Genomic DNA, 21,393 nt, shown 5'->3' on the forward strand with positions numbered 1-21,393 from the left:
ATTTGTCTGTCATAGTTGACGTGTACCTATGATGAAAATTACAGGCCTCTCTCATCTTTTTAAGTGGGAGAACTTGCACAATTGGTGGCTGACTAAATACTTTATTTCCCCACTATATGCTGGTTAAAAGTATAATTTAAAAAATGCACACATTTTTTTGCCACACATATATAGTCCATATATTTAGCTTTTTAATTGAACCATGTGTAGTACATCTAATAGAGACAATGAGAAATTCATGGTTCAACAAGACAACATAGCCATCAAAAGGGTAGAAATTTAGCATTGCACTTATGTCACAGTACTTTACAGCTTTGATTGGATACATAGAATATATGACAAAGGGTGATGTAATTATCTGAATTACTGTTGATTTGAATAGTTTAATCAGGAGTGAAGTATGGTTATAAGTCCAATGTGAAAATCTCAATTGAGGATTTCTTTATGAAGGAGGTGTTATTCATATACCCTTCTCACACTAAATAATCAATATATTATACTGAACAAAAATATAAATGCAACATGTAAAGTGTTGGTCCCATGTTTCATGAGCTGAAATAAAAGATCCCAGAAATGTTCAGTTCGCACAAAAGCTTATTTCTCTCAGAATTGGTGCACCAATTTGTTTACATCCCTGTTAGTGAGTATTTCTCCTTTGCCAAGATAATCCATCCACCTGACAGGTGTGGCATATCAAGAAGCTGATTAAACAGCACACCTTGTGCTGGGGACAATAAAAGGCCACTTTAAAATGTGCAGTTTTGTCACACGACACAATGTCACAGATGTCTCAAGTTTTGAGGGAGCGTGCAGTTGGCATGCTGACTGCAGGAATGGCCACCAGAGCTGTTGCAAGATAATTTAATGTTCATTTCTCTACCATAAGCCGCCTCCAATGTCGTTTTAGAGAATTTGGCCGTAAGTGCAACTGGCCTCACAACCGCAGACCACGTGTAACCACGCCAGCCCCTCCACATCCGGCTTCTTCACCTGCGGGATCGTCTGAGATCAGACACCTGGATAGCTGATGAAACTGTGGGATTGCACAACTGAAGAATATCTGCACACACTGTAAGAAAAGTCGCAGGGAAGCCCATCTGCGTGCTCGTTGTACTCACCAAGGTCTTGACCTGACTGCAGTTCGGCATCGTAACTGACTTCAGTGGGCAAATGCTCACCTTCGATGGCCCCTGGCACGCTGAATAAGTGTGCTCTTCACGGATGAATCTCGCGTTGCGTTGCCGAGTGGTTTGCTGATGTCAATGTTGTGAACAGAGTGCCCCATGGTGGCAGTGGGATTACAGTATGGGCAGGCATAAGCTACGGACAACAAACACAATTGTATTTTATCGATGGCAATTTGAATGCACAGAGATACCGTGACGAGATCCTGAGGCCCATTGTTGTGCCATTCAACAGCTGCCATCACCTCATATTTCAGCATGATAATGCACAGTCCCATGTCGCAAGGATCTGTACACAATTCCTGGGAGCTGAAAATGTCACAATTCTTCCATGGCCTGCATATTCACAAGACATCTCACCCATTGAGCATGTTTGGAATGCTCTGGATCGACGTGCATGACAGCGTGTTCCAGTTCCTGCCAGTATCCAGCAACCTCGCAAAACCATCGAAGAGGAGTGGGTCAACATTCTACAGGCCTCAATCAACAGCTTGATCAACTCTATGCTAAGGAGATGTGTCCCGCTGCATGAGGCAAATGGTGGTCACACCAGATACTGACTGGTTTTCTGATCCACGCACCTATCTTTATTTAAAAATGTATCTGTGACCAACAGATGCACATCTGCATTCTCAGTCATGTTAAATCCATAGATTAGGGCCTAAAGAATATATTTTAATTGACTGATTTCCTTATATGAACTGTAACACAGTAAATCTTTGAAATTGTTGCGTTTATATTTTTGTTCAGTGTAGATACATACTATTTATACACATATTGCCAGATTATTGCTATCAACTGCTGGCTGCAAGGTATATTACCCCGTTTGTATCTTTTGGAACAATGGTAGTCAAGTTTATAAAAATGATGTAGAATATATGGGCTACCACAGGTGTCACAGGCATCCACAAGTCTTGACCACCATGTTACGATGCTTCTTTAGGATCACATTGTTGTTGTCGTCAGTAGAAGAGTACGGAGATGGGACTGAGCTTGGTGGGTGCGCAGCACGCTTTGGGAACCTCGTCCGGCTTCAGAAGGTGAACCTGCCATGAAAAAAGGTCAATCAGACTTATTCATACATGCACTTTTATATAATCAATGATACTATCCTGTTTATAAAAGAGATATGGATTATTATTATGCAGATACTTCGGTGCTCTCCTACGTCAGTGGGCTGTGGCTTTGCCCCCCTTGTCTGAATTTGGTCAATATATTTTAAACCGGGTTGTCTGTGCTCCACAATACTTTATTATCCACTGAGTCAAAGCCTAGACTTTCAGAAGTTCAACAACAACTTCCATGAAACATGCTAAAACATTTCAATGGGCCATTGACCTAGATAGTGACTTAAAAATAACATTTGGTATTTTTGTTTTATATTATACCAACAACATAGGAAATCCTCTGGTGACAAAATAGGGTCAATAGAATTAGAATGATGAGTAGGAATGGAATTTTTATAGAATTCTAATGGTAAGCATAGAGTTCCAAACTCATTTCTATGGCAACACAGCTGTCAATTTTGTAAACAACAATTTTCTAAAATATGTGTTGCCAAGAGACATCGAACCGATAGAACATCTCGGCGTTCTATTGAACGTTTTCTGTTCGAAAACAACAACACCTTCAGTTTGCTGTTCAACAACAACAAACATGACAGATTTTTGAGACCTGAGACTGAAAGATCGACTGGAAAATGCCTGGGTGCTTTTCAAAATTGGCGGAGAGAGTGCGTGGACGTCGGCGGTCTACTGCGTCGACAGGTTGTTCAAATTCATTTGTGGGTTGTTTTTGTTGTCTTTTTCCGTTTTGCAGGGTTCGCAATCGTCGGGAGGTGGACAGAGACATCGAGGGTATGTTGAGTTTAAACTTCTTATTTTACCACATTTAACAATATAAATGTAATTTGTGAAATGTTGTGTATTTCTGTAATCCATACTTGCAAGCTAACGTTGACTTTAGTGACTTTTGCTAAGAGATGCACTTTGAACTAGTAGTACTAGCTAGCTCGCTACGTTTTACATCCTAACATTTGTTTGTTTGTATTCCAATGTTCCTAATTTTAGAATCAACTGTCCTGGATGAGGTCCAGTTGGTTGTGCCATTGGATGATGTGCTGGATGTACCACTGCTGCCAGCCATCCTTGAGGAGGTGCCAGATGTGCCGACTATCCTTGAGGTACAATTTTCAGAAAGTTTAATGTTTGAAAAGTATCCCAGATATTCAATTTCTGTCACTTTGACATTCTAAAAATCTTTGTTGTCTGCTTTCTGCTTTAGGAGGCCACTGGTAATTGGCAGTTGATACCGATTAGGTTTAGCTCCCTGTACTGTGGGCCTGTTGTGATCAGGGTAAGAGACCCACACACACAGTCACATCACTGTTGCAATGTTTGCTGTTTCTAACCTGAATGTATTGTAATGTCAACCCCCTCTTGTGCAGAACAATGCAGGTCCGGTGGTTAAAGCTTGGAGAACTTTCCAGTTCATCAGCCCCATTATCACCTACATGCGTGGGGGGATCCCAGGTATGTGTCTTTGTCACTACCTAATCCTAATCTACATCGTCAGTGTCATGTGATCTTGATGGAAATATGTTACAGCGATGGCTGATGTTGTTTTGTTGATGTTGTTTCACTCCACAGCAGGTGGTGGTGAGGATGCACCATGCGAGTAGGGTTCGAGGCCTGGAGACTCAACTGGTGTGGGCCATCTCCAAGGAGACACACAGACTTAGTCCAGAGGGCATCCCCTACTGTGCCACCAAGGTGCAGTCCATCTCTTGGATCCAGGTAAGATGTAAATACTACTGAATTAGTATTAGATTTTCTTCACTTATTCCGTTTGGCCTTAACATGTCGTTTCTCTCTGTCAGTATGTGGCTGGCAGGGTGACCCAGTATGCGTCTCACCTCCGCCACGAGACGTCTGTGGCCGTGACGCATGGCTGCTACCAGGTAAATAAACAATTTCCTATGTATATAGAATAGAAATTACAGGGCATTTTCCATTAGATATGGTCTGTTTTCTATTAACGTGTGTTGTGTGTGTGTGTTTTGAGCAGCAAACTGATGTCTCGGTGGTGTACGCCACTCTCCACATGGGGCTGGATGGGCTGCTCTCCTCCTCGGCGTGGTCGGAGGCTGCCTCCGTCTCTACGCCCACCACTCAGCAGTTCACTGAGCCAGAGCCTGAGGGCCACAACTGCTATGAGGTCAGATGTTACACACACACATACTATTGACTAGTAGCATTAAGACCCTTCGATTTACCCATTGTTTGTCATGTCATTACATTGGTCACTGATGTTGAATAATTGTTCTGTTATTGTAGGGCTGGGAGGAGGACCTGCTGCCTGAGGAGAGGGAGGTTCCTCTGCTAAAGTGAGTCCCTCTAAATGTGTGTATAGTCTGAGCTTGTCAGATGCTGAAGGATAGTGGTCACAATGCTGTTATTCCCCATTGACATGCTCCATTCCCTCTCTTCCACAGCCTCTACCTTACCACCAAGAGAGTGGAGGACATCGGCCTGAGGCTCGTCTCCCTGCGCCAGGCCTTTACTGTGAGTGGACCCACTTTTCTTTGACTCTCTGTGTCTTCCTGTTCTGTCTGTCTCCTAGAGTAAGATGGGTGTCTCACCCTAACTCTTCCCTCTTCTCTAGACCCTGCTCGGTTCCACCCTGAGTAGGAACCATCTGTTTGTGGCGGGAAAGGTCCTACTGGGCGCACTGGTTCAGGTCCACCAGATGGTAGCTCACTAACTCATTGTCCTTCAAGGGAAAGAGAACGTCCTCGGTGTGAAATGTGTTCTGTGCACTAACATCACTGCTCTTTGCTTTATGATAGGACGAGGCCGAATTCATCCGTGCCTATAACGACTTTGTGGACTACCTGAGTGACCCCTCCAAGCAGATTGACATTGAGAGGGAGCTGGCTGAGGCAAATGTGAGTTAATTAACTCTTTCAAGTCTCACTTTGAGTTCTTCCACATGCATGTCTTTTATACGGCACAGTAGCTGATCTATTTGAAATCATTCCTATTTTCTCCAAACGTGTTTTCTTGTCCTAGATCCATCATGTTAACCTGATAGATGTCCTTTTGAGCTGGTGCTGTTTCGGATGATGACAGCTCAGAAATCCCTGATGGTGGTAAGTAGCATCTCGCTGGTAAATGTTTAGATGTCTGTCTATTAGCAATTTCACTTCAATTTCTCTTCTCTCCTCCTCTGTTTACTTTAGCAACCTGGTGGGTTCATGGAGCGTCTGTACGCTCTCCTGTACTCCTTCCTGCCCACTGTTGCCAGCATTGAGCCAAAGGCTGAGAGATACCTGTTGCTGCTCAATGTAAGAGTCAAGAGTTTACTTCCTGTTTTCTTCCTTATTACTAGTTTACTTCCTCTTTACTCGTTCCTGGTTAACAGGGTTTCAATGCCGTTTTAGGGGGAGTAACTCTCATTGTCTCTCTCCTCTTGATAAGCTAGTAGCTCAGAGCCATTTTCTATGTGTTGTGTGGTGTTCCCTTCAGGGCGGGCTGATGGCTCTGCTAGATGACATGTTTGGGCAGCAGCTGGCCTGGTATTTTAACCGAGAGTCTCTGGTCACTGAGCTCTCCAGTCTCCTGGAGTACCACCTCGAGTACCTCATGGCCAGCATGTAGTCCTTCTCTCTCTCTCTCTCTCTCTCTCTCTCTCTCTCTCTCTCTCTCTGGAATTGAGGACTTGAAGTGCTTCGTTGAACCCTGATTAGTAAACACCTATTAAATTCATGTATTCTCTTGTTTTCTCTCCCCACAGGATTCTTGTCACACTTTGCCACCTAACAGTGCTCTAGACACTAGTGCACTACATTACTTTGCTCTGAATTTTACATTTTCAAATAAAATAAATGGTAGTTCAAAAGCATTTGTCTCTGTCTTTTCATTTATTTGATTATTTCATCACTATTTCCTATTCCTGGAGTTGTTATTATATTATGTAATTATATTATTACATGAACAATTATGCTTTATTCTTTGCATATGGAAATAAAAACCAACTTTAAGTTGATTTACATGTACTACAGGCCCACGCTTTATGACATTGTACTGTGATGTGTGATACTGTACTATTTAAAAACATGGAGGCCTACATACACTGAGTGTACAAAACATTAAGAACACCTTGCTAATATTGAGTTGCACCCCTGTTGCTCAGAACAGCCTCAATTTGTCGGGGCATGGACTCTACAAGGTGTCGAAAGCGTTCCAAAGGGATTCTGGCCCATGTTGACTCCAATGCTTCCCACAGTTGTGTCAAGTTGGATGAATGACCTTTGGGTGGTGGACCATTCTTGATACACCTACTACCATACCCCGTTCAAAGGATCATATCTTTCACCTGAATTTACCTGGTCAGTCTATGTCATGGAAAGAGCAGGTGTTCCTAATGTTTTGTACACTCAGTGTATGTTAGTTGTGTAGTAACCTGGTACAGTATAAAGTCCACCACTATAGGGCACAATTGCTTCTGTCTTGAAAGTTACTTCTCACTATCCGTACTCTATTTTAAGACTGCCATTGTAGACTCAGGTAAATTTGTTATTTTAGTTTCAGTTTGCCATAAATGTCTGAGCCATTTACCGTCATTCCCATTGAAACCAATGTTAGAGTTCATGTATAGCCCCTGGTTCACCCCAGACTTGACTGCCCTTGACCAGCACAAAAACATCCTGTGGCGTACTGCATTAGCATCGAACAGCCCCCGCGATATGCAACTTTTCAGGGAAGTCAGGAACCAATATACACAATCAGTTAGGAAAGCAAAGGCTAGCTTTTTCAAACAGAAATGTGCATCCTGTAGCACTAACTCCAAAACGTTTTGGGACACTGTAAAGTCCATGGAGAATAAGAGCACCTCCTCCCAGCTACCCACTGCACTGAGGCTAGGAAACACTGTCACCACCGATAAATCTACGATAATCGAGAATATCAATAAGCATTTTGCTACGGCTGGCCATGCTTTCCACTTGGCTACCCCTACCCCGGCCACCAGCTCTGCACCCTCCGCTGCAACTTGCCCATGCCCCCCCCCCCCCCACATCTCCTTCACCCAAATACAGATAGCTGATGTCCTGAAAGAGCTGCTAAATCTGGACCCCGCCCGAAATTGTCGCAACCCCTATTACTAGCCTGTTCAACCTGTCTTTCGTATCGTCTGAGATCCCCAGAGATTTGGAAAGCTGCCGCGGTCATCCCCCTCTTCGAGCTGGTCATGGGTGCACCTCAGCCAAGCTCAATGTCCTAAACGATATGATAACCGCGATCGATAAAAGACAGTAATGTGCAGCCGTCTTCATCGACCTGGCCAAGGCTTTTGACTCTGTCAATCACTGCATTCTTATTGGCAGACTAAATAGCCTTGGTTTCTCAAATGACTGCCTCACCTGGTTCACCAACTACTTCTCAGATAGAGTTCAATGTGTCAAATCGGAGGGCCTGTTGTCTGGACCTCTAGCAGTCTCTAAGGGGGTGCCACAGGGTTCAAATCTCGGGCCGACTCTATTCTCTGTGTATATCAATGATGTCGCTCTTGCTGCTGGTGACTCTCAGATCTACCTCTACGCAGACGACACCATTTTGTATACATCTGGCCCTTCACTGGACACTATGTTAACAAACCTCCAAACGAGCTTCAATGCCATACAACACTCCTTCCGTGGCCTCCAACTGCTCTTAAACGCTAGTAAAACTAAATGCATGCTCTTCAATCGAACGCTGCTTGCCCCTGCCCGCCCGATTAGAATCACTACTCTCGGCGGGTCTGACTTAGAATATGTGGACAACTACAAATACCTAGGTGTCTGGTTAGACCATAAACTCTCCTTCCAGACTCACATTAAGCATCTCCAATCCAAAGCTAAATCTAGAATCGGCTTCCTATTTCGCAACAAAGCCTCCTTCACTCATGCTGCTAAACATGCCCTCGTAAAACTGACTATCCTACCGATCCTTGACTTCGGCGATGTCATTTACAAAATAGCTTCCAACACTCTACTCAGCAAATTGGATGTAGTCTATCACAGTGCCATCTGTTTTGTCACCAAAGCCCCATATACTACCCACCATTGTGACCTGTACACTCTCGTTGGCTGGCCCTCACTACATATTCGTCGCCAAACCCACTGGCTCCAGGTCATCTATAAATCACTTCTAGGCAAATCCCCGCCTTATCTTAGATCATTGGTCACCATAGCAACACCCACCCGTAGTATGCGTTCCAGCAGGTATATCTCACTGGTCATCCCCAAAGCCAACACCTCCTTTGGCCGCCATTCCTTCCAGTTCTCTGCTGCATATAGCTGGAACGGACTGCAAACATCTCTGAAGCTGGAGACACTTATCTCCCTCACTAACTTTAAGCATCAGTTGTCAGAGCAGCTTACCGATCACTGCACCTGTACACAGCCCATCTGTAATTAGCCCACACAACTACCTCATCCCCATATTGTGATTTACATTGTTATTTATTTTGCTAATTGTGTGCTAAGGTGATACAATGTTAGATTATGATATTATCTATTCAGTAGATTGAGTAGTTAAGGGAGACAGAAGCTCACCTTCCAGCCTAGGTCACTAAAGCTCACATATAATTAATGTCTCTTACAAGCCTGACGCCCACTGTTGACGTGGCTGTGATCTGAAAGGGATCAAAAAAGATGTTATGAGACAGGACAGACTGTAAAGCATGCTTTGGATGCATTGGATTTAAAATAAAGACACAATTAAATGTAAACGCAAGTTAAGTAATTTTGTAATTTGGATGAACTATCCCTTTAAACTCTGCAAAAACAAGCTTAACAACAACACCAAAAACCAGTGTTGTCCCCTGACCTTGTATGACCTCACCATGTATACTGGGCAGGGGACGGTCATATTTGGGCTTCTTCTTGCGGGGGTTGGGATTCAGGGCGCGACAGGGGGCCTGGCTGGCCCTGAAGAAGGTCACCATGAAGGGCTGTTTGGAGCAGGGGCCCCTTCGACCCACCAAGCCTACCCACCCAGCTGACAAGGACTGGTCTGATAGAGAGAAAACAATGTGTGTGTGTGTGTGTGTGTGTGTGTGTGTGTGTGAGAGAGAGAGTGATACAATCTTGAAGTACACCAAAACAGCATATCTCAATTTCTATGTATTTACTAAACAATTACAAATACTATATGACATTACATTGCTACTGAACAGGTATTGGTGTAGTATTCTGAGTTAACTTGCCTCTTTATTCAATGGTATAATAATCAAGAAATCCACTTTGTTGGAAATACCCTCCCCATCTGCAGAGCATTTCCTGACCCTGACCATAGTATTAACTCTTTGAGGCTCACCCTCCTCTGTGTCCACATACAGACTGCAGGGGTGCAGGACGTGACAAATAAACTCGAAACTGGGAATGTTTACTGGTTGCTCATGAGGTCAAGGCGAAGTCAATGTGTGGAATACATTTAACTAGTTGTGGAAAATATTCTAGATCAAGAAAAATAAGGTAAGGAGCAAGCGCTGCATGCATATTATGTGTGCCAAACAGGTGCTGTATAGATTACAACATAATTTTCTGACCTTTTGGAACAACGTAAACAACAATAACTACATTATAAGCGTACCAGAGAGTTTGTTGTAATGTTTTTTTGCTAAGCCTTTATTACAGCAAAGACTAAAAACAGTCACATTCATTTGTGAATGCAATTTCCGAAATGTAACGGTTTATTGTTTAAGCTAATTATTCTAAGCTCGCTTTATTTTATTTTAAAACTAACATGCTTGATTGCATTTCAAATCATGAATGACTCATATGCTGTGTGATGACATGAACGAATGAAAGATTGATTGATACAGTAGCCTATATAAGCATTGAAATATAGGCCTAAATAAGTTACAGTATTAAGACTAAACAGGATATGCTCTTAGGCCTACAGCTCGGGCTGCTATACTAAGCCTACTAATGATAATGGCAATACTTATTATAATGATGATCATAATAATATTAGTAATAATAACAATAAGAAGGATATCAAGAAAAAGCAGGGTTATTATTATTATCATTATTATTAATTCTGACACTTTGGAACAATGTAAACAACATTAAATTAATTATAAAGATACCAGAAAGTCTGTTCTAACAGAAAAAAAAAGTGTAAAGCCTTTATTACAGCAAAGCAAAGATTAAAAACAGCCGAATTTGTGAAATCGTTTACTTGACATGTTGTTGTGTGAGCCTTGGTGCTCACCGAACCATTAGGCTATTAAACAAACACTCAAACAGGCAACAGAAGCAGGATCTGACTTATTTCTGTAGATATACAGTTGAAGTCAGAAGTTTACATACACTTAGGTTGGAGTCATTAAAACTCGTTTTTCAACTACTCCACAAATTTCTTGTTAACAAACTATAGTTTTGGCAAGTTGGTTAGGACATCTACTTTGTGCATGACACAAGTAATCTTTCCAACAATTGTTTACAGACAGATTATTTCACTTATAATTCACTGTATCACAATTCCAGTGGGTCAGAAGTTTACATACACTAAGTTGACTGTGCCTTTAAACAGCTTGGAAAATTCCAGAAAATGATGTCATGGCTTTAGAAGCTTCTGATAGGCTAATTGACATAATTTGAGTCAATTGGAGGTGTACCTGTGGATGTATTTCAAAGCCTACCTTCAAACTCAGTGCCTCTTTGCTTGACATCATGTGAAAATCAAAATAAATCAGCCAAGACCTCAGAAAATGTTCTTTAGAACTCCACAAGTCTGGTTCATTCTTGGAAGCAATTTCCAAACGCCTGAAGGTACCACGTTCATCTGTACAAACAATAGTACACAAGTATAAACACCATGGGACCACGCAGCCATCATACCGTACATGAAGGAGGCGCGTTCTGTCTCCTAGAGATGAACGTAGTTTGGTGCGAAAAGTGCAAATCAATCCCAGAACAACAGCAAAGGACCTTGTGAAGATGCTGGAGGAAACAGGTACAAAGGTATATATATCCACAGTAAAACGAGTCCTATATCGACATAACCTGAAAGGCCGCTCAGCAAGGAAGAAGCCACTGCTCCAAAACCGCCATAAAAATGCCAGGCTACGGTTTGCAACTGCACATGGGGACAAAGACTGTACTTTTTGGAGAAATGTCCTCTGGTCTGATGAAACAAAAATAGAACTGTTTGGCCATAATGACCATCGTTATGTTTGGAGGAAAAGGGGGGGTCTTGCAAGCTGAAGAACACCATCCCAACCGTGAAGCACGGGGGTGGCAGCATCATGATGTGGGGGTACTTTGCTGCAGGAGGGACTGGTGCACTTCACAAAATAGATGGCATCATGAGGAAGGAAAATTATGTGGATATATTGAAGCAACATCTCAAGACATCAGACAGGAAGTTAAAGCTTGGTCGCAAATGGGTCTTCCAAATGGACAATGACCCCAAGCATACTTCCAAAGTTGTGACAAAATGGCTTAAGAACAACAAAGTCAAGGTAATGGAGTGGCCATCACAAAACATTTGTTGGCAGAACTGAAAAAGCATGTGTGAGCAAGGAGGCCTACAAACCTGACTCAGTTACACCAGCTCTGTCAGGAGGAATGGGCCAAAATTCACCCAACTTATTGTGGGAAGCTTGTGGAAGGCTACCCGAAATGTTTGACCCAAGTTAAACAATTTAAAGGCAATGCTACCAAATACTAATTGAGTGTATGTAAACTTCTGACCCATTGGGAATGTGATGAAATAAATAAAAGCAGAAATAAATCATTCTCTCTACTATTATTCTGACATTTCACATTCTTAAAATAAAGTGGTGATCCTAACTGACCTAAGACAGGGAATTTATACTAGGATTAAATGTTAGTAATGGTGAAAAACTGAGTTTAAATGTATTTGCTAATGTGTATGTTAACTTCCGACTTCAACTGTATATGGATCATTTATAAAGCCAGGCACATTTAACAGTTAAGCTATTGATTATTTACCTAATTAAGTCGGGGTTTCCTCTCCTCACTTTTCTTAGACAATAAGGCAAGGGCTGTTTTCTCATCTCTTCATTCTGCTGCTGCCTCTGCCACATTGTTCTCAACAACAATACGCAGATTAAATGTGCTATTATGCACATAGCAACATGGTCTAGGAAAAGGCACCAATTCAACAGAGCACTGATGTGTTTCAGAACTGCAGACAGTGACCACTATCCAACGCGGGAGAAAGTGCATTTGTTATAAAATGATATTATTTTTATTCTTGCACCATTGTTCTTATGTAATATAACCATATGCAATTTCAGTAACACGTCTTAGAGTGATGGACTGTGCCATCCCCACGGCCTCCACAATGGATTAGTCCACTCAGACTGGCGCGAATCAGACAGGTGTTTTGTACACCATGATATTTGTACATGAATTTTTTGCTACTGCTCCGCTAAAGAAATATTGGTCGTCCAACAGCCTATCGACCAAACAATCGACCAGTCGAATAAATGGGGTCAACCCTACTAGCTATATAATCTTCCAGAACGATGAGTAGGTGTGTCCAAACTTTTGACTGTTACTGTACATAAAGTATATCTATATTGCATAGTTATAACCCTTAACTAATACTGTTTACATGTGTGCATATCTTTGTCTTATAGAACCACAACAATAAGATTCCAAGTTATTCGGATTACCACAATCATATAAACATCCTCAAATACAAACAGCTGTGTCTGCATGTGTGCGTGTGGTGGTGACCAAGTGTTTAGTATGGGCCTCAACACCATGTTTTAACCGAACAGCACTATAGTGCGCAGAACCAAACCAATCAGTTATAAGTATATAGCGGGTGAGGGCATTCACAGCCAACCGCTCAGACGGGTGAGGGCATACTAGCCAGCTGTTTTACGTGGTCTTTCTAGCTGGATTTAGTGACTAACTGTATTTTACATGGTCTGTCATTTCTTTAGCGACCAATAGTTTTTACAGTCATTGTGATAACTATAAACTTTTATACTAACATCACCAATCTGAGGTAAAATGGATGTGTAATTCCACTACATTTTATGGGGTGAAAATGCAGGCTTGTAGTAACACAAACTGTCCACAGTCCACATTCGGGAAATTAGCGGAATATACAATAATTTACTATGCCAAAATAATTCAACAAGTCAACTTAAGATGATAGTATACAGTATGTTGCCCACTCACAAACTATTGCAACAATGACATCTATTTATCACTCATTTAACCATTTGGAGAGTAAAATAATGCTCTCAAACACAATTTAACTGGTCGCTGTAGACTAGAGCCTCCACAGTCTGTGCAGCAGCCTGAATGTTTGACGTCCCTACCTTTTTAGGTTTCTTTTCATGTCTAGTCCATTGTACTGGCCTGTGTGAGGTGTAGTAGTTTGATGCATCTTCTTGCTTTGCTTATTTTTTGTCACCTGAAAATTCAGTCTCAGCCAACAATTGTTGATATCCTTCATTCCTTACCTGACCCTTACAGACACAGATACCGGACCCAAAGACATTCAAGCAGCACTTTGACAGCAAGCATCCCAAGTCCCCAATACCTCCAGAGCTGGTTGCTGTTGAGGCTTAAAAGACCACACACACACACACAATGGACCTACAGCTGGGATAAGATGCTCTCATCATTCAGACTCACAGTATACATGTTAGCAGCAAACTCTTGCCCTATGCTTCAACTGTATTTCATATGGCTCAATATGTGGAAATGTTGTCACTCATTGCCTTTCACATTGTGATTCACAGACATACAATGACAACGATTTGAGCGCTGCAACTGGGACTGAATGGCGTCAAGGGACAAAACACTGAGACCCCTGGACATGGGTGGGGGAATATTTGTGTTACAATTACCTAAAAGGGGGGGCAGAAGCACACCAGCACCCCATCTTATATGTCCAACCACCCCTCAACTTCAGACTCTATTGAAGCACCCATCTTACTTCTATGAGCCCACTCTACCTACATCCCTTTTCCCTATGCCGCTTCCTTCATTCATTCCTGATTCAATACCATCTAGACTGTTACACGTCTAAAAGTTTCATGGTGTTACTTTTATCTCATCTGTGTACCGCTGTCCTACTTTTGCCCCCAACTCTTTTCTATACCTCCTCCCATACACTCTTGTGCAAATCATTTCTGCTTTCTTTGACAATGGTGTCATAGTGGAAAGGATTTGTTAGTTGCCCAAGACTGAGCCTTGTTCTGCCTGTAAAAGGCCCTGGTCGAAACAATGCCAAAATCACGTTTGATAGTCTCCGGGTCCATGTTGTAACAATTGTTTTTTGCATTTGACCATTTACAATAAATGTAGCAATATATATGAAAGCATTCCTCTGCCTGTTTGATCCATTCTGAAGGAAAGCAGTGACTACGTTTTGTGTGTGTGAGAGAATATGTATGCTTTCTAATGCTAGCAGAAAATCGTTACTTCCGAATGCAAGTTAAACGCCATTCCGTCTATACTGATACCAGACAAATGTATACTTATAAGTATTTTCAAATGTATTTCCAATATACTGCAATGCTATGTAGCTGAAGAGGGGTGACACTGTCTAGGATAGGAGTGTCGATCAGTTTCTGGAGGTCTGTGTTCACTGGCATTTACTCTCACATCTGCATCAAATCAACCTCTACAAGAAATATTCTAGTTTATTTTATTACAAATATAGCAGTACACAATCCTCCAGAAATCTGTTGACAATGACACATTCCTGTGTATTGGATCCTCTGTATATAGAAAAACGGCAAAAAAAAGATAATTTGGTATTTTCCATTGCTACTAACGTACAGTGGGGAAAAAAAGTATTTAGTCAGCCACCAATTGTGCAAGTTCTCCCACTTAAAAAAGATGAGAGAGGCCTGTAATTTTCATCATAGGTACACGTTGTCACACCCTGGCTCTGGGGGACTCTATAATTTGAGCCAGGGTGTGTATATTCTATGCATTGTATTTCTGTGTTGGCCAGAGTGGTTCCCAATCAGAGGCAACGAGTGTCAGCTGTTGCTGGTTGTCTCTGATTGGGAGCCATATTTATAGAGGCTGTTTTCCCACAATAGTTGTGGGATCTTGTTCCAGTTGGTTTTGTGTTTGTACCGTGGACTTCACGTATCGTTTGTTGTTTTGTTTATTGTGTGTGCACTTAATTAAATAAGATGTACAAATCTCACTCTGCGCCTTGATCTACTCACTGTAACGATCGTGACACACGTCAACTATGACAGACAAAATGAGGAAAAAAATCCAGAAAATCACATTGTAGGATTTTTAATGAATTTATTTGCAAATTATGGTGGAAAATAAGTATTTGGTCAATAACAAACGTTTCTCAATACTTTGTTATATACCCTTTGTTGGCAATGACACAGGTCAAACGTTTTCTGTAAGTCTTCACAAGGTTTTCACACACTGTTGCTGGTATTTTGGCTCATTCCTCCATGCAGATCTCCTCTAGAGCAGTGACGTTTTGGGGCTGTCGCTGGGCAACACGGACTTTCAACTCCCTCCAAAGATTTTCTATGGTGTTGAGATCTGGAGACTGGCTAGGCCACTCCAGGACCTTGAAATGCTTCTTACGAAGCCATTCCTTCATTGCCAGGGCGGTGTGTTTGGGATCATTGTCATTGTCATGCTGAAAGACCCAGCCACGTTTCATCTTCAATGCCCTTGCTGATGGAAGGAGATTTTCACTCAAAATCTCACAATACCTGGCCCCATTAATTCTTTCCTTTACACGGATCAGTCGTCCTGGTCCCTTTGCAGAAAAACAGCCCCAAAGCATGATGTTTCCACCCCCATGCTTCACAGTAGGTATGGTGTTCTTTGGATGCAACTCAGCATTCTTTGTCCTCCAAACACGACGAGTTGAGTTTTTACCAAAAAGTTCTATTTTGGTTTCATCTGACCATATGACATTCTCCCAATCCTCTTCTGGATCATCCAAATGCACTCTAGCAAACTTCAGAGGGGCCTGGACATGTACTGGCTTAAGCAGGGGGACACGTCTGGCACTGCAGGATTTGAGTCCCTGGCGGCGTAGTGTGTTACTGATGGTAGGCTTTGTTACTTTGGTCCCAGCTCTCTGCAGGTCATTCACTAGGTCCCCCCGTGTGGTTCTGGGATTTTTGCTCACTGTTCTTGTGATCATTTTGACCCCACGGGGTGAGAACTTGCGTGGAGCCCCAGATCGAGAGAGATTATCAGTGGTCTTGTATGTCTTCCATTTCCTAATAATTGCTCCCACAGTTGATTTCTTCAAACCAAGCTGCTTACCTATTGCAGATTCAGTCTTCCCAGCCTGGTGCAGGTCTACAATTTTGTTTCTGGTGTCCTTTGACAGCTCTTTGGTCTTGGGCATAGTGGAGTTTGGAGTGTGACTGTTTGAGGTTGTGGACAGGTGTCTTTTATACTGATAACAAGTTCAAAAAGGTGCCATTAATACAGGTAACGAGTGGAGGACAGAGGAGCCTCTTAAAGAAGAAGTTACAGGTCTGTGAGAGCCAGAAATCTTGCTTGTTTGTAGGTGACCAAATACTTATTTTCCACCATAATTTGCAAATAAATTCATTAAAAATCCTACAATGTGATTTTCTGGAGAAAAAAATTCTCAATTTGTCTGTCATAGTTGACGTGTACCTATGATGAAAATTACAGGCCTCTCTCATCTTTTTAAGTGGGAGAACATGCACAATTGGTGGCTGACTAAATACTTTATTTCCCCACTGTATGCTGGTTAAAAGTATAATTAAAGAAATGCACACATTTTTTTGCCACGCATATATAGTCCATATATTTAGCTTTTAATTGAACCATGTGTAGTACATCTAATAGAGACAATGAGAAATTCATGGTTCAACAAGACAACATAGCCATCAAAAGGGTAGAAATTTAGCATTGCACTTATGTCACAGTACTTTACAGCTTTGATTGGATACATAGAATATATGACAAAGGGTGATGTAATTATCTGAATTACTGTAGATTTGAATAGTTTAATCAGGAGTGAAGTATGGTTATAAGTCCAATTTGAAAATCTCAATTGAGGATTTCTTTATGAAGGAGGTGTTATTCATATACCCTTCTCACATTAAATAATCAATATATTATACTGAACAAAAATATAAATGCAACATGTAAAGTGTTGGTCCCATGTTTCATGAGCTGAAATAAAAGATCCCAGAAATGTTCAGTTCGCACAAAAAGCTTATTTCTCTCAGAATTGGTGCACCAATTTGTTTACATCCCTGTTAGTGAGTATTTCTCCTTTGCCAAGATAATCCATCCACCTGACAGGTGTGGCATATCAAGAAGCTGATTAAACAGCACACCTTGTGCTGGGGACAATAACAGGCCACTTTAAAATGTGCAGTTTTGTCACACGACACAATGTCACAGATGTCTCAAGTTTTGAGGGAGCGTGCAGTTGGCATGCTGACTGCAGGAATGGCCACCAGAGCTGTTGCAAGATAATTTAATGTTAATTTCGTTTTAGAGAATTTGTCCGTAAGTGCAACTGGCCTCACAACCGCAGACCACGTGTAACCACGCCAGCCCCTCCACATCCGGCTTCTTCACCTGCGGGATCGTCTGAGATCAGACACCTGGATAGCTGATGAAACTGTGGGATTGCACAACTGAAGAATATCTGCACACACTGTAAGAAAAAGTCACAGGGAAGCCCATCTGCGTGCTCGTTGTACTCACCAAGGTCTTGACCTGACTGCAGTTCGGCATCGTAACTGACTTCAGTGGGCAAATGCTCACCTTCGATGGCCCCTGGCACGCTGAATAAGTGTGCTCTTCACGGATGAATCTCGCGTTGCGTTGCCGAGTGGTTTGCTGATGTCAATGTTGTGAACAGAGTGCCCCATGGTGGCAGTGGGATTACGGTATGGGCAGGCATAAACTACGGACAACAAACACAATTGTATTTTATCGATGGCAATTTGAATGCACAGAGATACCGTGACGAGATCCTGAGGCCCATTGTTGTGCCATTCAACAGCTGCCATCACCTCATATTTCAGCATGATAATGCACAGTCCCATGTCGCAAGGATCTGTACACAATTCCTGGGAGCTGAAAATGTCACAATTCTTCCATGGCCTGCATATTCACAAGACATCTCACCCATTGAGCATGTTTGGAATGCTCTGGATCGACGTGCATGACAGCGTGTTCCAGTTCCTGCCAGTATCCAGCAACTTCGCAAAACCATCGAAGAGGAGTGGGTCAACATTCTACAGGCCTCAATCAACAGCTTGATCAACTCTATGCTAAGGAGATGTGTCCCGCTGCATGAGGCAAATGGTGGTCACACCAGATACTGACTGGTTTTCTGATCCACGCACCTATCTTTATTTAAAAATGTATCTGTGACCAACAGATGCACATCTGCATTCTCAGTCATGTTAAATCCTCGTCCGGCTTCAGAAGGTGAACCTGCCATGAAAAAAGGTCAATCAGACTTATTCATACATGCACTTTTATATAATCAATGATACTATCCTGTTTATAAAAGAGATATGGATTATTATTATGCAGATACTTCAGTGCTCTCCTACCTCAGTGGGCTGTGGCTTTGCCCCCCTTGTCTGAATTTGGTCAATATATTTTAAACCGGGTTGTCTGTGCTCCACAATACTTTATTATCCACTGAGTCAAAGCCTAGACTTTCAGAAGTTCAACAACAACTTCCATGAAACATGCTAAAACATTTCAATGGGCCATTGACCTAGATAGTGACTTAAAAATAACATTTGGTATTTTTGTTTTATATTATACCAACAACATAGGAAATCCTCTGGTGACAAAATAGGGTCAATAGAATTAGAATGATGAGTAGGAATGGAATTTTTATAGAATTCTAATGGTAAGCATAGAGTTCCAAACTCATTTCTATGGCAACACAGCTGTCAATTTTGTAAACAACAATTTTCTAAAATATGTGTTGCCAAGAGACATCGAACCGATAGAACATCTCGGCGTTCTATTGAACGCTTTTCTGTTCGAAAACAACAACACCTTCAGTTTGCTGTTCAACAACAACAAACATGACAGATTTTTGAGACCTGAGACTGAAAGATCGACTGGAAAATGCCTGGGTGCTTTTCAAAATTGGCGGAGAGAGTGCGTGGACGTCGGCGGTCTACTGCGTCGACAGGTTGTTCAAATTCATTTGTGGGTTGTTTTTGTTGTCTTTTTCCGTTTTGCAGGGTTCGCAATCGTCGGGAGGTGGACAGAGACATCGAGGGTATGTTGAGTTTAAACTTCTTATTTTACCACATTTAACAATATAAATGTAATTTGTGAAATGTTGTGTATTTCTGTAATCCATACTTGCAAGCTAACGTTGACTTTAGTGACTTTTGCTAAGAGATGCACTTTTGAACTAGTAGTACTAGCTAGCTCGCTACGTTTTACATCCTAACATTTGTTTGTTTGTATTCCAATGTTCCTAATTTTAGAATCAACTGTCCTGGATGAGGTCCAGTTGGTTGTGCCATTGGATGATGTGCTGGATGTACCACTGCTGCCAGCCATCCTTGAGGAGGTGCCAGATGTGCCGACTATCCTTGAGGTACAATTTTCAGAAAGTTTAATGTTTGAAAAGTATCCCAGATATTCAATTTCTGTCACTTTGACATTCTAAAAATCTTTGTTGTCTGCTTTCTGCTTTAGGAGGCCACTGGTAATTGGCAGTTGATACCGATTAGGTTTAGCTCCCTGTACTGTGGGCCTGTTGTGATCAGGGTAAGAGACCCACACACACAGTCACATCACTGTTGCAATGTTTGCTGTTTCTAACCTGAATGTATTGTAATGTCAACCCCCTCTTGTGCAGAACAATGCAGGTCCGGTGGTTAAAGCTTGGAGAACTTTCCAGTTCATCAGCCCCATTATCACCTACATGCGTGGGGGATCCCAGGTATGTGTCTTTGTCACTACCTAATCCTAATCTACATCGTCAGTGTCATGTGATCTTGATGGAAATATGTTACAGCGATGGCTGATGTTGTTTTGTTGATGTTGTTTCACTCCACAGCAGGTGGTGGTGAGGATGCACCATGCGAGTAGGGTTCGAGGCCTGGAGACTCAACTGGTGTGGGCCATCTCCAAGGAGACACACAGACTTAGTCCAGAGGGCATCCCCTACTGTGCCACCAAGGTGCAGTCCATCTCTTGGATCCAGGTAAGATGTAAATACTACTGAATTAGTATTAGATTTTCTTCACTTATTCCGTTTGGCCTTAACATGTCGTTTCTCTCTGTCAGTATGTGGCTGGCAGGGTGACCCAGTATGCGTCTCACCTCCGCCACGAGACGTCTGTGGCCGTGACGCATGGCTGCTACCAGGTAAATAAACAATTTCCTATGTATATAGAATAGAAATTACAGGGCATTTTCCATTAGATATGGTCTGTTTTCTATTAACGTGTGTTGTGTGTGTGTGTTTTGAGCAGCAAACTGATGTCTCGGTGGTGTACGCCACTCTCCACATGGGGCTGGATGGGCTGCTCTCCTCCTCGGCGTGGTCGGAGGCTGCCTCCGTCTCTACGCCCACCACTCAGCAGTTCACTGAGCCAGAGCCTGAGGGCCACAACTGCTATGAGGTCAGATGTTACACACACACATACTATTGACTAGTAGCATTAAGATCCTTCGATTTACCCATTGTTTGTCATGTCATTACATTGGTCACTGATGTTGAATAATTGTTCTGTTATTGTAGGGCTGGGAGGAGGACCTGCTGCCTGAGGAGAGGGAGGTTCCTCTGCTAAAGTGAGTCCCTCTAAATGTGTGTATAGTCTGAGCTTGTCAGATGCTGAAGGATAGTGGTCACAATTGTTGATGATCACAAGTTTACTGGAGAACGGAGACCAAGTAGAGACTTTCGGACAAGGTGGATAATTGTATAATATAAGGCAGTTTATTCAGAGGTAAAGATATCTGTAAATCGCGTGCACGGACCCGTTCGTCAACCTCGTAGGGAGATATCTGAGAGCGAGCCCCTAAACATTGTGTGCTGACATTTTATACAATAAAATAAAGTAGGTTGATTCTAGTAGTTCTGATCTTCTGATTGGTCCTGATGAGTTGGTCGAGGTCACCTCCATTGCATTGGCTCTGAGTCGGGTTCTCTGTCTTCAGATGTTCAGCCTAAGAGAAGGGGGTTTT

The 21,393-nt window shown here is 42.2% G+C and overlaps 1 protein-coding gene across 1 annotated transcript; it reads left to right on the forward strand.

The window, feature by feature from the left end:
* Positions 1-19,228: 19,228 nt before the first annotated feature.
* Positions 19,229-21,018, forward strand: LOC123489596. Its single transcript, XM_045220024.1, has 8 exons — positions 19,229-19,468; positions 19,683-19,795; positions 19,897-19,968; positions 20,060-20,143; positions 20,261-20,407; positions 20,491-20,571; positions 20,679-20,828; positions 20,948-21,018. The coding sequence occupies exons 1-8, from the start codon at positions 19,312-19,314 to the stop codon at positions 20,999-21,001; spliced, it is 858 nt and encodes a 285-aa protein (XP_045075959.1). The 5' UTR covers positions 19,229-19,311; the 3' UTR covers positions 21,002-21,018.
* Positions 21,019-21,393: the final 375 nt, after the last annotated feature.

This window comes from Coregonus clupeaformis, unplaced genomic scaffold (assembly GCF_020615455.1).
Source record: "Coregonus clupeaformis isolate EN_2021a unplaced genomic scaffold, ASM2061545v1 scaf3038, whole genome shotgun sequence".
NCBI lineage: Eukaryota > Metazoa > Chordata > Actinopteri > Salmoniformes > Salmonidae > Coregonus > Coregonus clupeaformis.